Source organism: Herpailurus yagouaroundi, unplaced genomic scaffold (genome assembly GCF_014898765.1).
Source record: "Herpailurus yagouaroundi ecotype Mexico unplaced genomic scaffold, PumYag 185, whole genome shotgun sequence".
NCBI lineage: Eukaryota > Metazoa > Chordata > Mammalia > Carnivora > Felidae > Herpailurus > Herpailurus yagouaroundi.
Genome location: NW_024412416.1, coordinates 19,497,847 through 19,510,460, shown reverse-complemented (window position 1 = coordinate 19,510,460; position 12,614 = coordinate 19,497,847). Strand labels below are relative to the sequence as shown.

The 12,614-nt window shown below is 47.6% G+C and overlaps 1 protein-coding gene across 1 annotated transcript in view; it reads left to right on the top strand.

The window, feature by feature from the left end:
* The window catches only part of CHSY1 (chondroitin sulfate synthase 1), a 56,344-nt gene extending 51,983 nt beyond the window's left edge, over positions 1–4,361 (top strand). The window contains 1 exon segment of the mRNA XM_040493809.1: positions 1,328–4,361. Coding sequence (XP_040349743.1) covers positions 1,328–2,920 — 1,593 coding nt within the window. The 3' untranslated portion in view covers positions 2,921–4,361.
* The last annotated feature ends 8,253 nt before the right edge of the window (positions 4,362–12,614 follow it).

Sequence of the window (12,614 nt, the reverse complement as noted above, 5' to 3'; positions counted from 1 at the left end):
TCTCTGTTTCTATCTCTCTCACCATTCTGTGGAAGTATTTCCCCTTTTTTTCTTATTGGCTTTATTTATTGGTAGTTTGTAGTATCATATCGAAGAAGAAAACCGGATGTAAAAATGCTAACCCATATTTTACTGTTACATTGATTGCCATGTCTCAGAAAAAAAAAAAAATAAGACTTTCCAAAGGCACATAAACTGCTTGGTTCACATACATATCACCCTATCAAGCATTAGTATTTAGCAATATGAACAAAACCCCAAAATGACCCACAAATGAAACAGGACTAATTTATCACATACCAACTTCAATATTATTGAATGGTTTTTGCAGATTTTTATTCTTCGTTCCAGAAGGCTTTGTAGATACTCATCATCTCACCGCTCGGATGTTCAGGGGAATTAGGTATATTCTCTATCTGACTTAAGGAACATGCCGCATTTGGGCTGATGGACCTCAAACCTTTGTCCCCCCTGCTCCCCCCAAGCCAGTGTCCCAGGACAGGGGACAAGTTGGTGGAATAATGGGCCCGTTTGGGTTGCCTGCCTTTTAGCTGGACATTCTGAGCCCGCCGTGTGCTGCCCTGTGCCAGTGCTGGAGCCCCGGTGCTAAGTGAGCAGACCCTCTCCTGCCTGCACAGAGGCCGTGGGGAGGTGCACTTGACACTAGGAACAAGCAAGTCAGAGTGCTCACTTCCAGTGACCTTGCAGAACCTTGGCTTGGCCTGCAGCATGCCCTTCCAGACGGCAGGCCTCCTCCCCTTTCCTTGTCTTCAGCTCCCTGGAAGCAGTGTTAGTCCTGCGTCAGGTCCCGCTCCTGGAGTTTTTCTCTTTACACCATCAATGCGGGCACTTCCTGTGTCAGGGTAGCTGTAGGGTCTGCTCTTCCAGCTGGGCAGCAGCTCCCACCGGGGGCCAGTCTTCAGGAGGGGGGACCTCGGCTCTTGGGTCCCTTACATGAGCTTGGTGGGGACCCAGGATGACATTCTCTCCCAGGTATGCTGACTGTGATCTGAAGATTACACCTTTTCTATAGGAAAACTTTCTTAAAATTCGGTTTGCCTTCAGAATTATATTGGCCAACTCTGGTTATTGATGAAGGCTTATTTCTTGATGCAGTTCATATTTCTTACTCATTTCATCCCATTAGACTGCTGGAGATTGGGCTTTACCTAAGGCTTCTGGTATGCCGTGGTGGCTCATTTGGAAAGGTTTCAAATATTTAGATTTTTTTGAAGACTTTGCAGGTGTGTAAGGAAATGCGAGACTAGAGGGACAGAGTCACGTGATACTAACCTAGCCATCATCTTTTTTTGTTTTTCCTTAACAGATGCAGCAGCTTTTTTATGAGAATTACGAACAGAACAAAAAGGGGTACATTAGAGATCTCCATAATAGTAAAATTCACCGAGCCATCACCCTGCACCCCAACAAAAACCCACCCTACCAGTACCGGCTCCACAGCTACATGCTCAGCCGCAAGATAGCCGAGCTTCGCCACCGCACCATCCAGCTCCACCGAGAGATCGTCCTGATGGGCAGATACAGCAACACGGAGATTCACAAAGAAGACCTCCAGCTGGGAATCCCACCTTCCTTCGTGAGGTTTCAGCCCCGCCAGCGGGAGGAGATCCTGGAGTGGGAGTTTCTGACTGGGAAATACTTATATTCTGCGGCTGAGGGCCAGCCGCCTCGGAGAGGGATGGACTCCGCTCAGAGGGAGGCCTTGGATGACATTGTCATGCAGGTCATGGAGATGATCAATGCCAATGCCAAGACCAGAGGACGCATTATTGACTTCAAGGAGATACAGTATGGCTACCGCCGGGTGAACCCCATGTATGGGGCCGAATACATCCTGGACCTGCTCCTTCTGTACAAAAAGCACAAAGGGAAAAAAATGACTGTTCCCGTCCGGCGACACGCATATTTACAGCAGACCTTCAGCAAGATCCAGTTTGTGGAGCACGAGGAACTGGATGCAAAGGAATTGGCCAACAAAATCAATCAGGAATCCGGATCCTTGTCCTTTCTCTCAAATTCCCTGAAGAAACTTGTTCCCTTTCAGCTCCCTGGATCAAAGAACGAGCACAAAGAACCCAAAGAGAAAAAGATAAATATATTGATTCCATTGTCTGGGCGTTTCGACATGTTTGTGAGATTCATGGGAAACTTCGAGAAGACGTGTCTCATTCCCAATCAGAACGTCAAGCTCGTGGTTCTGCTTTTCAATTCTGACTCGAACCCTGACAAGGCCAAACAAGTTGAACTCATGAGAGATTATCGCATTAAGTACCCTAAAGCTGACATGCAGATTTTGCCTGTGTCTGGAGAGTTTTCAAGAGCTCTGGCCCTTGAAGTAGGGTCTTCCCAGTTCAGTAACGAGTCTCTGCTCTTTTTCTGTGACGTTGACCTCGTGTTTACTACAGAATTCCTTCAACGATGTCGAGCAAACACAGTTCTGGGCCAACAGATATATTTTCCAATCATCTTTAGCCAGTACGATCCAAAGATTGTTTATAGTGGGAAAGTTCCCAGTGATAACCATTTTGCCTTCACTCAGAAAACTGGCTTCTGGAGAAACTATGGGTTTGGCATTACTTGCATTTACAAGGGAGATCTTGTCCGAGTAGGCGGCTTTGATGTTTCCATCCAGGGCTGGGGGCTCGAGGATGTGGACCTTTTCAACAAGGTTGTCCAGGCAGGTTTGAAGACATTTAGGAGCCAAGAAGTGGGAGTAGTCCACGTTCACCATCCTGTCTTTTGTGATCCCAATCTCGATCCCAAACAGTACAAAATGTGCTTGGGGTCCAAAGCATCCACATATGGGTCCACACAGCAGCTGGCTGAAATGTGGCTGGAAAAAAACGACCCAAGTTACAGTAAAAACAGCAATAACAGTGGCTCAGTGAGGACAGCCTAAGGTCCAGCTTTGCTGGAAGAGACGTTTTTAATTATCTAATTTATTTTTCAAAAATTTTTTGTATGATCCGTTTTCGAAGTCCATACAAGGATTATATTTTACACATGATTTTCTTACAAAGGACTCCTTGATGATTGAGCTTTTTGAACAAAAATGTGATCATGTTTGCCTTTGAGCACATTTTCTTGCTGAACGTCATGTAGCAGGCCTGCTTGATAATGACTTGAAATGTACCTGATGGACAGAACTTTCTTGTCGTGTTTCGTTGTGTTTTATGCGTTTCTTTTCAGACCCCTTTGCTGTGGTCCTATGGTAGAAAACATGAACGTTCCTGCAAAGTATTAATGTAACAGAACACTGTAACTCTGGTACATGTTTTGTTGTAACTGGTAATGTTGCACAGATTCGACCTTTTGTCTTTTTTTTTTCAATGGCGATTTTTTTTTTTTTAAGCCATTTCATGTTCTAATTGTAAAATAAGGAAATGTGATAATAAGTTGTATCATCATTGTCGGGAGAGCTTTCCAAAGTTGATTCTTTCCCCCAACTTGTGCTCATTGTGGTCACGGAGTTGTTTTAAAAGCAAGGGGAGAAAGGCACAGTAAGATGAATGGCTGTCGTCGTAATTTGTGTGGCTTAATGGACCTGGCATTAAATTCCAAGAAGGATTTGTTTTTTTGTTTTTTGTTTTTTCTCATCTTTAAAGGGTACACTATTAATATTTGGAATGGCAAGGAAGAATTATTGTAATAAATCTAATGTACACAAGCTAAAACAGAAACAAAAACCCGCCCTAATGAAAGCATTGGGGGAAAATGTATTTTGGTTTTGTTCATCCTGTCTGTGTTACATCGGTGGAGTTGGCTGTTTCAATCTTTAATTACTGTTTTGTTTTATTCTTTGTATCTGAAATACCTTTAATTTATTTAATATCCATTGTTTAGAGCTCGGCCATTTCTCAAGTACCTGTTTAGCTATTAGTATTTATGTGTATCAGGAGTGTGTTTAGTGTTATTTTATTTGCAGTAAACTGATCTCCAAAGATTTCCTTTTGAAAATGCTTTTCCCTCCTCAATTTTTACATTCCTTACTGTTTTACTAAATATTAAGTGTTCTTTGACAATTTTGGTGCTCACATGTTTTGGGGACAAAAGTGAAATCTGTCATTACACCAGAAAGTTCGTTTGTTTTAAAAACTCACAGATCAAATGTGCCTTAATAAATTTTCTTTTTCATTTAGATTTCAAACAGTAATAGACTTGCCATTTTAATACACATCGTTGGAGATCTGCTTATTTGTAAATAGTCTGTTGCTCATTCGGGAAAATAAACCAGTCAACAGTATTTTTCTATTGTACTTTTCAGGACCATTTTGTCTCATTACTCCTGTTTTAGCTAAAGAATTGTATAACATTTGGAGAGTAAAAACATGAAACACTGATTTATAAAGTTTTTCAAGTTATTTCAGGGGGAATATTTATGTAGAATGCAGTTTGGGAGTGAAATGAAACTTTCAAGTGCCTCTTCCTCTCCCCCCACCCCCCTCCAGTGAATCTGTCCTTTGTTCCTCTTCAGCTTGTCCATTCTCTGTTCTCTAGAACAAGGGTCTTCAAACCCACTCCATGCCCCATCTGGCTTCCTGGTACGGATGCACCTTCCTGGCCCCATATTGGACTGACTACGCCCATTGGAATCTGCATTTTAACCAGTGCCCACGTGCTACTGTGTGCACGAACGTTCTCGGGGTTTTAGGCTAGATCTAACTACAGGATAAATTGTGTATGGTTGCTCTATAATCCAAGAATCAAAAAAAGTTTAGATCTTTGATGCCAAGGGAGCAAGCTGTGTGGATGCCAGTTCCAGTCCGGGACAGGTACTTACCGTGTAATGACAGTTAAGACCCAGTATAATAACATTGTGCTCTCGGGAGGGATTGCTGCCATTCAGCCTAATTGTCATTTACTTTGTGGGGATGTTTAGTTTTCCTTTGGAAAAAAAGCACAGATGTTTTTATTCTTCAGTAAGGAAGAGCACAGTATGCGTCCTGATGACAAAGTAAGTTCTCCATCATACTCGTTAACTAGAGGGATTTAGGACGGGGTATGAGCAGTTTCCTTCTCAAGCTTGAATGGCCATCCAGTGTCTTGGTGACGCTTTGTTCAAGTTCACTGTTTCCTTCCTACTCCCACTCGTGCTCGTCTATTCCACTTCCTGATGTCGTGTGGATGTTTACGGAGGTGCTGCCCTCCCTTCCTCGAGATTCAGTCTTTAGGAATGCTGCTGGACCCCTTCCTTCTGGTTCCCTCTTTGGTGGTGCCATGCCCAGACTCTGTGCTCACTGGCCTCTTGGTTCGCTCTCCTCCTGGCCTCTCCTCGTGTATCCCGCCAGGATCTCTCTTCTCAATCAGCAGCTTTAGTGTCTTCCTGCCTGGGAGAAGACTGTGAGCCCCCTCCTCAGGAGCCTCCAGCCAAACTGGGCTGTAAGTTTGTGGGGTCATCAGTCTCTTTCCTGCTCTGGCCTCTGTCTGGAGCACTCTCTGCACACCACTCCACTGGCCACCCGGACTCATTCTCCAGGAGCCAACTGAAACTCTCACCCTGACCACTCTGGGTTCATCCTGGACCCTTCCAGCATAGATGTGACCCAGCTGGACTTCATTCCATGGTCATGTGATAATGTCTCCCTCACTCCAGCCCCTCGAGTGCATCTGGATCTCTTCCCAGCGGTACCCTGGCACGTTGAGCCCTCTTGTCTGTGTCCTACGCTGTCCCCAGCCTTGCTATTAGTGCATGGTGCCCCGTCTGTATGCGTTCCTCCCAGTGGAATGTCCAGCTGACCTGCCTACCTGTCACTGCATTGGCTGTGACCTTGTGGCCCATCCATACCCATGACCTGGAAGTAATTGCTTCTTCCCTTAAACCTCTGAAGGCCCTCTACTTGAGATACGCTTTGTTTCATTGTTACTTTATTTATACTTAGTATGCATTGCTTTATTTTAAATATAGAGAAGTATTGAAATGGCCCATAACCCCACAAACCAGATAGCCCTTGTTAACAGTATCTAGAAATGAAGAATATGTGGAGATGGTTGGAAGGGGGAAGAGATCACAATGCTGCACAAAGGGGGGAAATGGAGCCTTCCTCCTCCTCTAACCGTCCAGCCCTGAGGTCCCTCCCACAAAGAACCACCGGCTTTGTGTGTCCTGGTGGGGAATGGGTGGTGCGAAACGTGTGTGAACTAGATTGGTAGCATTTGAAACAATTCATTTACACAAATGAGAACCACATGCTTGCTGGGGCACCTGGGCCTGTGTGAGCCTCTTCTTACCACACGACAGCGGTGGACCTGGTCCGCTCATGACTGGTGGACATATTTCTGGAGGGCAGGGCGGGACCGGTGGGCTTTGGGGCGTTGTGGGGACACGTGTGGGAGCCCTGTCCGGAGTGGGAGTGGGAGAGGCTTGTGGGGCAGACGCTCATGGCACCTCCCCTCTGGAAGGTGGGATTGTTTTCCCAGTCCTGCTCTTCTGGGCCAACATGAGGCCATAGTATGCATGTGGACCATAGCATTTCAGGACTTTGGTGTTTGGAGACCAGGCCATGTGTCACAAACTGTAGGTCACATGACTGTCCGTCCCTCTTGGCTGCAGAGTGACAGCTGGGAGTGAAGGGGATGCATTCCCTCTCACAGGGTGCTGAGGGAGAAGGGGCAGGTGCTGCTGGTGCACCCACAGCTGGGGGAACACAGAAGTAGCCCTGACCTTTCCCTAGTCTCCCCAAACTCCCATCAACCCAGCGGGATCAAGCTCTTGATCTCTGTGGGCCAAGACTGTGCTCCCTTCCTGCCCAGCCTTTTGACACATCCCATTCACAAAGCTCGCCCAGCCTCACCTCCAATTCAGCGGGCGTGTGCTTCCTCTGCTGCTCAGACAGCAGGTGCAGGGACGCAGCTAACGCACATCTTCACTCCCAGCAGGCTAGAGACGCTTACCATTGTCATGTGTGATTGAGCAAAATGACAGTCACATTTTGCCTCAATCCTATGCCCTTGAAGGGTCACGTGGAGGAGGACGACAGTAAAGGGGAATGGTAGGTTTTCAGAGTCATTCTGATGCCAGGTCTCTTGCCTTTGAACAAAAGGTCCATCCTCCAGGAAGGTGAACTGTCACCTGCGGGGCTGCCTGCCCACTGGACTTTGTCAGCCGCTGAGGGGCTCTGCCCTGGCCCCAGACTTCAGGGTCTCCCCTTGTGCTTTCTTGTCATGGTGGGGAGCAAGTGCCAGCCCTCCTGCACCTGCACTGGCGCCCGCCCTGGGGGATTAGGCTGTGTTACTGCATATAAATTGCTGTAATCTGTGCTGCAAAGGAGATTATGTGCCGCAGTGACTGGGGGCAGCAGGGAGGGGACCTGTTTGCTATGGTGGCTGCACAGGCCTGCACCCTACCTCAATGGGTCCCACTGTGCTCTTCAAGCCCTGAAAGGATGGGCTTCTGTTCCATTTGAAGGAGAAGGCTGCTCATACCAAATCTGCTTCGTCAAACTTGTTACAAGTGCAGTTGAAGTGTAAATGTTGCAATGCTTTGGATCAAATTACAGCAACTCATTTTGTATGACTTGCAGTAGGGGGAAAAAAAAGCTTCTCATGTTAGTTTTGCTATGCTTCAGCGTTTTGGGGTTTTTTTTGTTTGTTTGTTTTTGTTTTTGTTTTTGTTTTTGCAGAGATGTGAAGGGGGTGGATCGGAGAAGGGGGAAGAAAGAAAAACCTTCAACAGTACGGCAAACCATATTAAGGGCCAGCTTGTCACCAATGAGTTAAACCATTTACATGCCTGTTGTCAGATACTTTTTAATGCATTTATTTACCATTAATTATATTCCAGTTTTGAAGGTTTTCATGTCTTACTACAACAATCAAAAACAAAATTTTGGGGACACCCAGGTGGCTCAGTTGGTTAAATATCTGACTTGATTTCAGCTCAGGTCATGGTCTCACGGTTTCATGAGTTTGAGCCCCACGTCGGGCTCTGTGCTGGCAGTATGGAGCCTGTTTGGGATTCTCTCTGCCCCTCCCCCACTTATGCTCTCTCCTGTGTCTCTCAAAGCAAATAAACTTAAAAGAAAACCCACAAAATTTTGTCCTTTGGAAAACATTCTAGCTGCATTTTCTTTAAAACGAGTTGTCTGGCTGATGAGTTGTTCCTGACTGTTTGTTTAGTTTATGTATTTATTTTGAGAGAGAGCATGAGCAGGGGAGGAGCAGAGAGAGGCTCTCAAGCAGGGTATGCACTGTCAGCACAGAGCACAACTCGGAGCTGGATCTCCTGAAATGTGAAATCATGACCTAAACTGAAATCAAGCGTCGGTCACTTAACTGACTGAGCCACCCAGGTGCCTCTGCCAGACTGATTTCTTTTTCTTTTTTTCTTTTTAAAAAATGTTTTAAAAATTTTTGGGAGAGAGACAGAGCGCAAGTGAGGGGGTTTGCAGAGAGAGAGGGACACAGAATCTGAAGCAGGCTCTAGGCTCTGAGCTGTCAGCACAGAGCCTGATGTGGTGCTCGAACTCGTGAACTGTGAGATCATGACCTGAGCTGAAGTTGGACGCTCAACCGACTGAGCCACTCAGGCACCCCTATGCCTGACTTGATTTCTAATGAGAAAGTATAATAAGAAATTGATCAAACCATTTAGTGATGCAAAATAGGTAAGCTCTGGAATCTACTTAAATGCATCTGTAATGCATTTCCCTCTATCACGAGCCGGTGATGCCTCTGGCCTGCCACCTTCTCTTTCTTCTTGCTGATGTGCTGCAACTCAACATCTGTGTTGGGCCACAGCCCACTGCATACCCAGCTTAATGCTACATACACATTCCCACTGGAGGAAGGAACACGGTTAGAGCCAAATCTCAAAGGCACCTTCAAATTTATTCTGAATTAAGTTTGGGGCTTTCTCTAGGCAGAGGCTTACCTCCTGTTACAAAACTAAAAGGGAAACCTCAATCATAGGTTCAGAATGCCCTCCCAAAGCTAGAAATGTTCTAGCATACACATTCAAGTTGTTGTGAAGGGAGCATTTTGGACTTTTAAATCTGTCTCCCCTTGTGAATAGCAATGTGATTAATCACAATATGAAAATATGTATACAGGGAAATTGAGTCAAGAAGGAAAGATCTTCCTCTTCCACCAGCCCGTTCCCACTTTGGCAGGTTCCTCTGGAGTTTTTATTTTTTTTTTTTTAATTTTTTTTTCAACGTTTTTTATTTATTTTTGGGACAGAGAGAGACAGAGCATGAATGGGGGAGGGGCAGAAAGAGAGGGAGACACGGAATCGGAAACAGGCTCCAGGCTCCGAGCCATCAGCCCAGAGCCCGACGCGGGGCTCGAATCCACAGACCGCGAGATCGTGACCTGGCTGAAGTCGGACGCTTAACCGACTGCGCCACCCAGGCGCCCCCCTCTGGAGTTTTTATAATGCACTTACAGTTTGATGCAATGGCGTATGTTCAGTGAGGCAACTTTCTCCTTGCTCCCACACCACATACCCTTAAAACCCCTTTTTTGGTCGTTTGAAATCACCATTAGAGGCTGCCTCCTCTGTTAAAGTTGAGAATTTTCCCAGTGTTGACCATCCCGAGTGCCCCATATTGTATCCCAAGTAACGCTGCAGTGAGCATTTTGTACTTGGACCGTCAGATTCCCGGAAGTGGGCCATCCACCTCGAGGGCCTTGGGACGCGGTGTTTGGCTATTTCTGACACAACACTAAGTCGTTTGGTATTTTACTTGGTCAACGCTGACATTTTGTCCCTACCAGCACTTCTAATAAAACCTTTTAAAAATAAACTTGAACTCAGCCAACTGGCCTTCAAGAAATACTACAGGCATATTGCACATGGTATCTTGGTTACGCCATCCCATGGGAACAGGCACTCTGAGAGTACACCACCGAATCACTACGAAGTGAGAAGAGAGGCAGACAGACTTATTGATGAGTCAGGCAGGGAGCGAAGAGACTCAAGTTCCAGACAGATGGCCTGTTTGGGAATAAGGTACATTTCTCCACCCCTGGGCCACAGGCGTTCTTCCCAGGAGACCGAAGGGCAGGGGTCAGGAATGGACATGGCCGGCTTGAGATCAAGAGCGGCTCTTTCCAGACTTCACAAGGCAGCGGGGGTGCCGGGCGAGGTGTGGAAGTGACCAGAGGCGCCAGGCATCCCTCTGTGCAGCCAGAAGGGAGTCTGCATTTTGGGGTGGGCGATGGGTCCATTTCACACAGATGGGAATTAATCTCAATATTCAGAGATGAAACTACTGACCACTTACCTATGTTCCAGGCAAGCTTTGAGGATTCATTATATACTTCTATCATAATGATGTATTGTCATTTGGCATCTGTGCTGCTTGGACACCAAAGCCTGTGACTGGGTTCGAAGGCCGTATTGGCTGAGGGCTAGTTGGGGACTGAATGGTCACTTGTAGGAGCAGGCCATGAGGGGAGATGTGGGGTATCTCATGGAAGCTCACTGTTGGTCCCCACTGAGCTGGAGATCTCTGAGAGAGTGTCTTGGGCTCAGGGAAGGCCAGTGCTAACGACAGGGACCTTCACGGCTTTTCCAGCAGCTGGAGCAGGCAGAGGGCTGAGGTGGATCACCATGCAGTCATGGGTAATGGAGCCGTTTAGGTTATGATTCATGGGCTTTCTTTAAAAATTAGATTTGGGGACGGGCCTTTCCTTTTCCCAAAAGGATGTGGCTTCCAGCAAAAACTCGCCAGGCCCAGTTTCTTTGAGAGGCGGGCTGTCAGCGCAGTCCCTTACTGGGCCATGTCCTCATGAGGATGTGACCTTTGTGTCCTGCCAGCTTGGCGGGATAGAAAAGCCCTGTCCAGCCCCAGACGGTGTCCCCTGGGTCTGTGGGGAGGTGCCAGGCAGTCTTGGCCACTGTGTCTGCTCAGGAGCTAATCCTGGCTGCCAGGTCTCCCCTGAGCTAGGAGGATGCTTGCCTTGGCTTCCATTTCCCACCCCACTGGGGACCCTCCAGTTAGCTCCTGCCCCACAGTGCTGGGTCATCTCTCTCGCCTCCTGGCCAAGGAGGTGCCCTTCCTCTCACAGTCATTGCTGCAGCCAACAGCTGCTCCCGTGTTGCTTTGGGAGGTGAGTTTCTCACAGAATCACTCCATTTCACCCCAAAGCCCATCCCCTCTTTCCCCATAGAAATGCATGGTCGGGAGGGTTCTGCTTGCCCTATTTCTGGCACCACGTGTTGGCCTTTGCTGCCTCCACACAGTCCCAAATTAAGAGGAGAATGTCCACAAACTGCAAGATTGGGGAGAAAATATGGCATGTACAGACTGGCATAGGTTTGGCACTAAAATGCTGCAGATAGGGGCACCTGGGTGGCTCAGTCGGTTAAGCGTCTGACTCTTGATTTCAGCTCAGGTCATGATCTCATGGTTCATGAGTTCCAGCCCCTCATCCAGCTCTGCGCCGATAGCGTGGAGCCTAATGGGATTCTGTCTCTCACTCTCTCTGCCCTCCCCTACTTGTCCTCTCTCTGTCTCTATCAAAAATAAAAAAGTGAACAGTTTTTTTAATGTTTATTTTTGAGAGAGAGGCAGAGAGCGGGAGGGGAAGGGGTGGAGAGAGAGGGGGAGACACAGAATCCAAAGCAGGCTCCAGGCTCTGAGCCGTCAGCACAGAGCCCGACTCGGGGCTGGAACCCACAAACCGTGAGATCATGACCTGAGCTGAAAGCAGCCACCGAGGCGCCCCCTAAGTTAAAAGACAACATATTTTATTTTATTTTTTATTTATTTATTTTTTTAAAAGACAACATATTTTAAAAATGCTACAGATCATCTTAAAAGGAATCGTTTGAGAGAACGTGGAGTTGCCCACTTTGATGACAGATGCTGTGCAAACTGAGCCCGTCTGCAGACGGTGACGCCACGAACACACTTGGGACGAGAACCTGCTGCGATGGGGCTCTGAACGGTGAACGGTGAGCGGCTGCTGGCCCTGCTGATGTGGGAGTGCTGCCAGGCGGGTGTGAAAACCAGCTCGCTTCGGCTGCAGCTATTTCACATGTCCTCTCAGCAAAGAGTGTCTCTGTGGGAGATTCGCTGCTTGAATATGGCTCCAGCAGAATTCACCAAACCACGCATCCTGAAATAGCAAGGCCTGGAGGGTGGGGACAGATAGGGGACAGTGAATCCACCCTGCTGTTCCCTGTGGCCCATTTGATGCACCAATCTGTGGTTCTAGAAACCCCAGGGAGTTTGGGGGGAAGGGCAGGGAATAAACATACAAAGAATTGGGTTAATAGTGAGGTGTTTGGTTTGGCATGCTGGTGGGAGAAGCCGCCCAGAAGCAGGCAGTTTGGGTCAGTGGTGGGCTGGAATGGGCTGGTGCTGGCTAGCACAGGCTAGTACCAGTGAGTACTGGCTGGTACTGGCTCACGACAGTCAACTGTGGGCAGCACCCCCAGCCCCCATTCGGTGACCTCACACCAGGTAGCCTGCAATTGGCTGGGGTGGGAGTGTGGTGAATGAATGCTTCAGGTCAGGATTTCTCTTCTTTCCTTGTGTGTTTGTGGAGTTGGCTTTAGCACAGCACTGGTTTGCACCGGTTGGGATCAGGCGCACAGGCGATGGCCCAGGCCCTGTGTGACTGTGCCAGCCACTGGGGGACCTGGG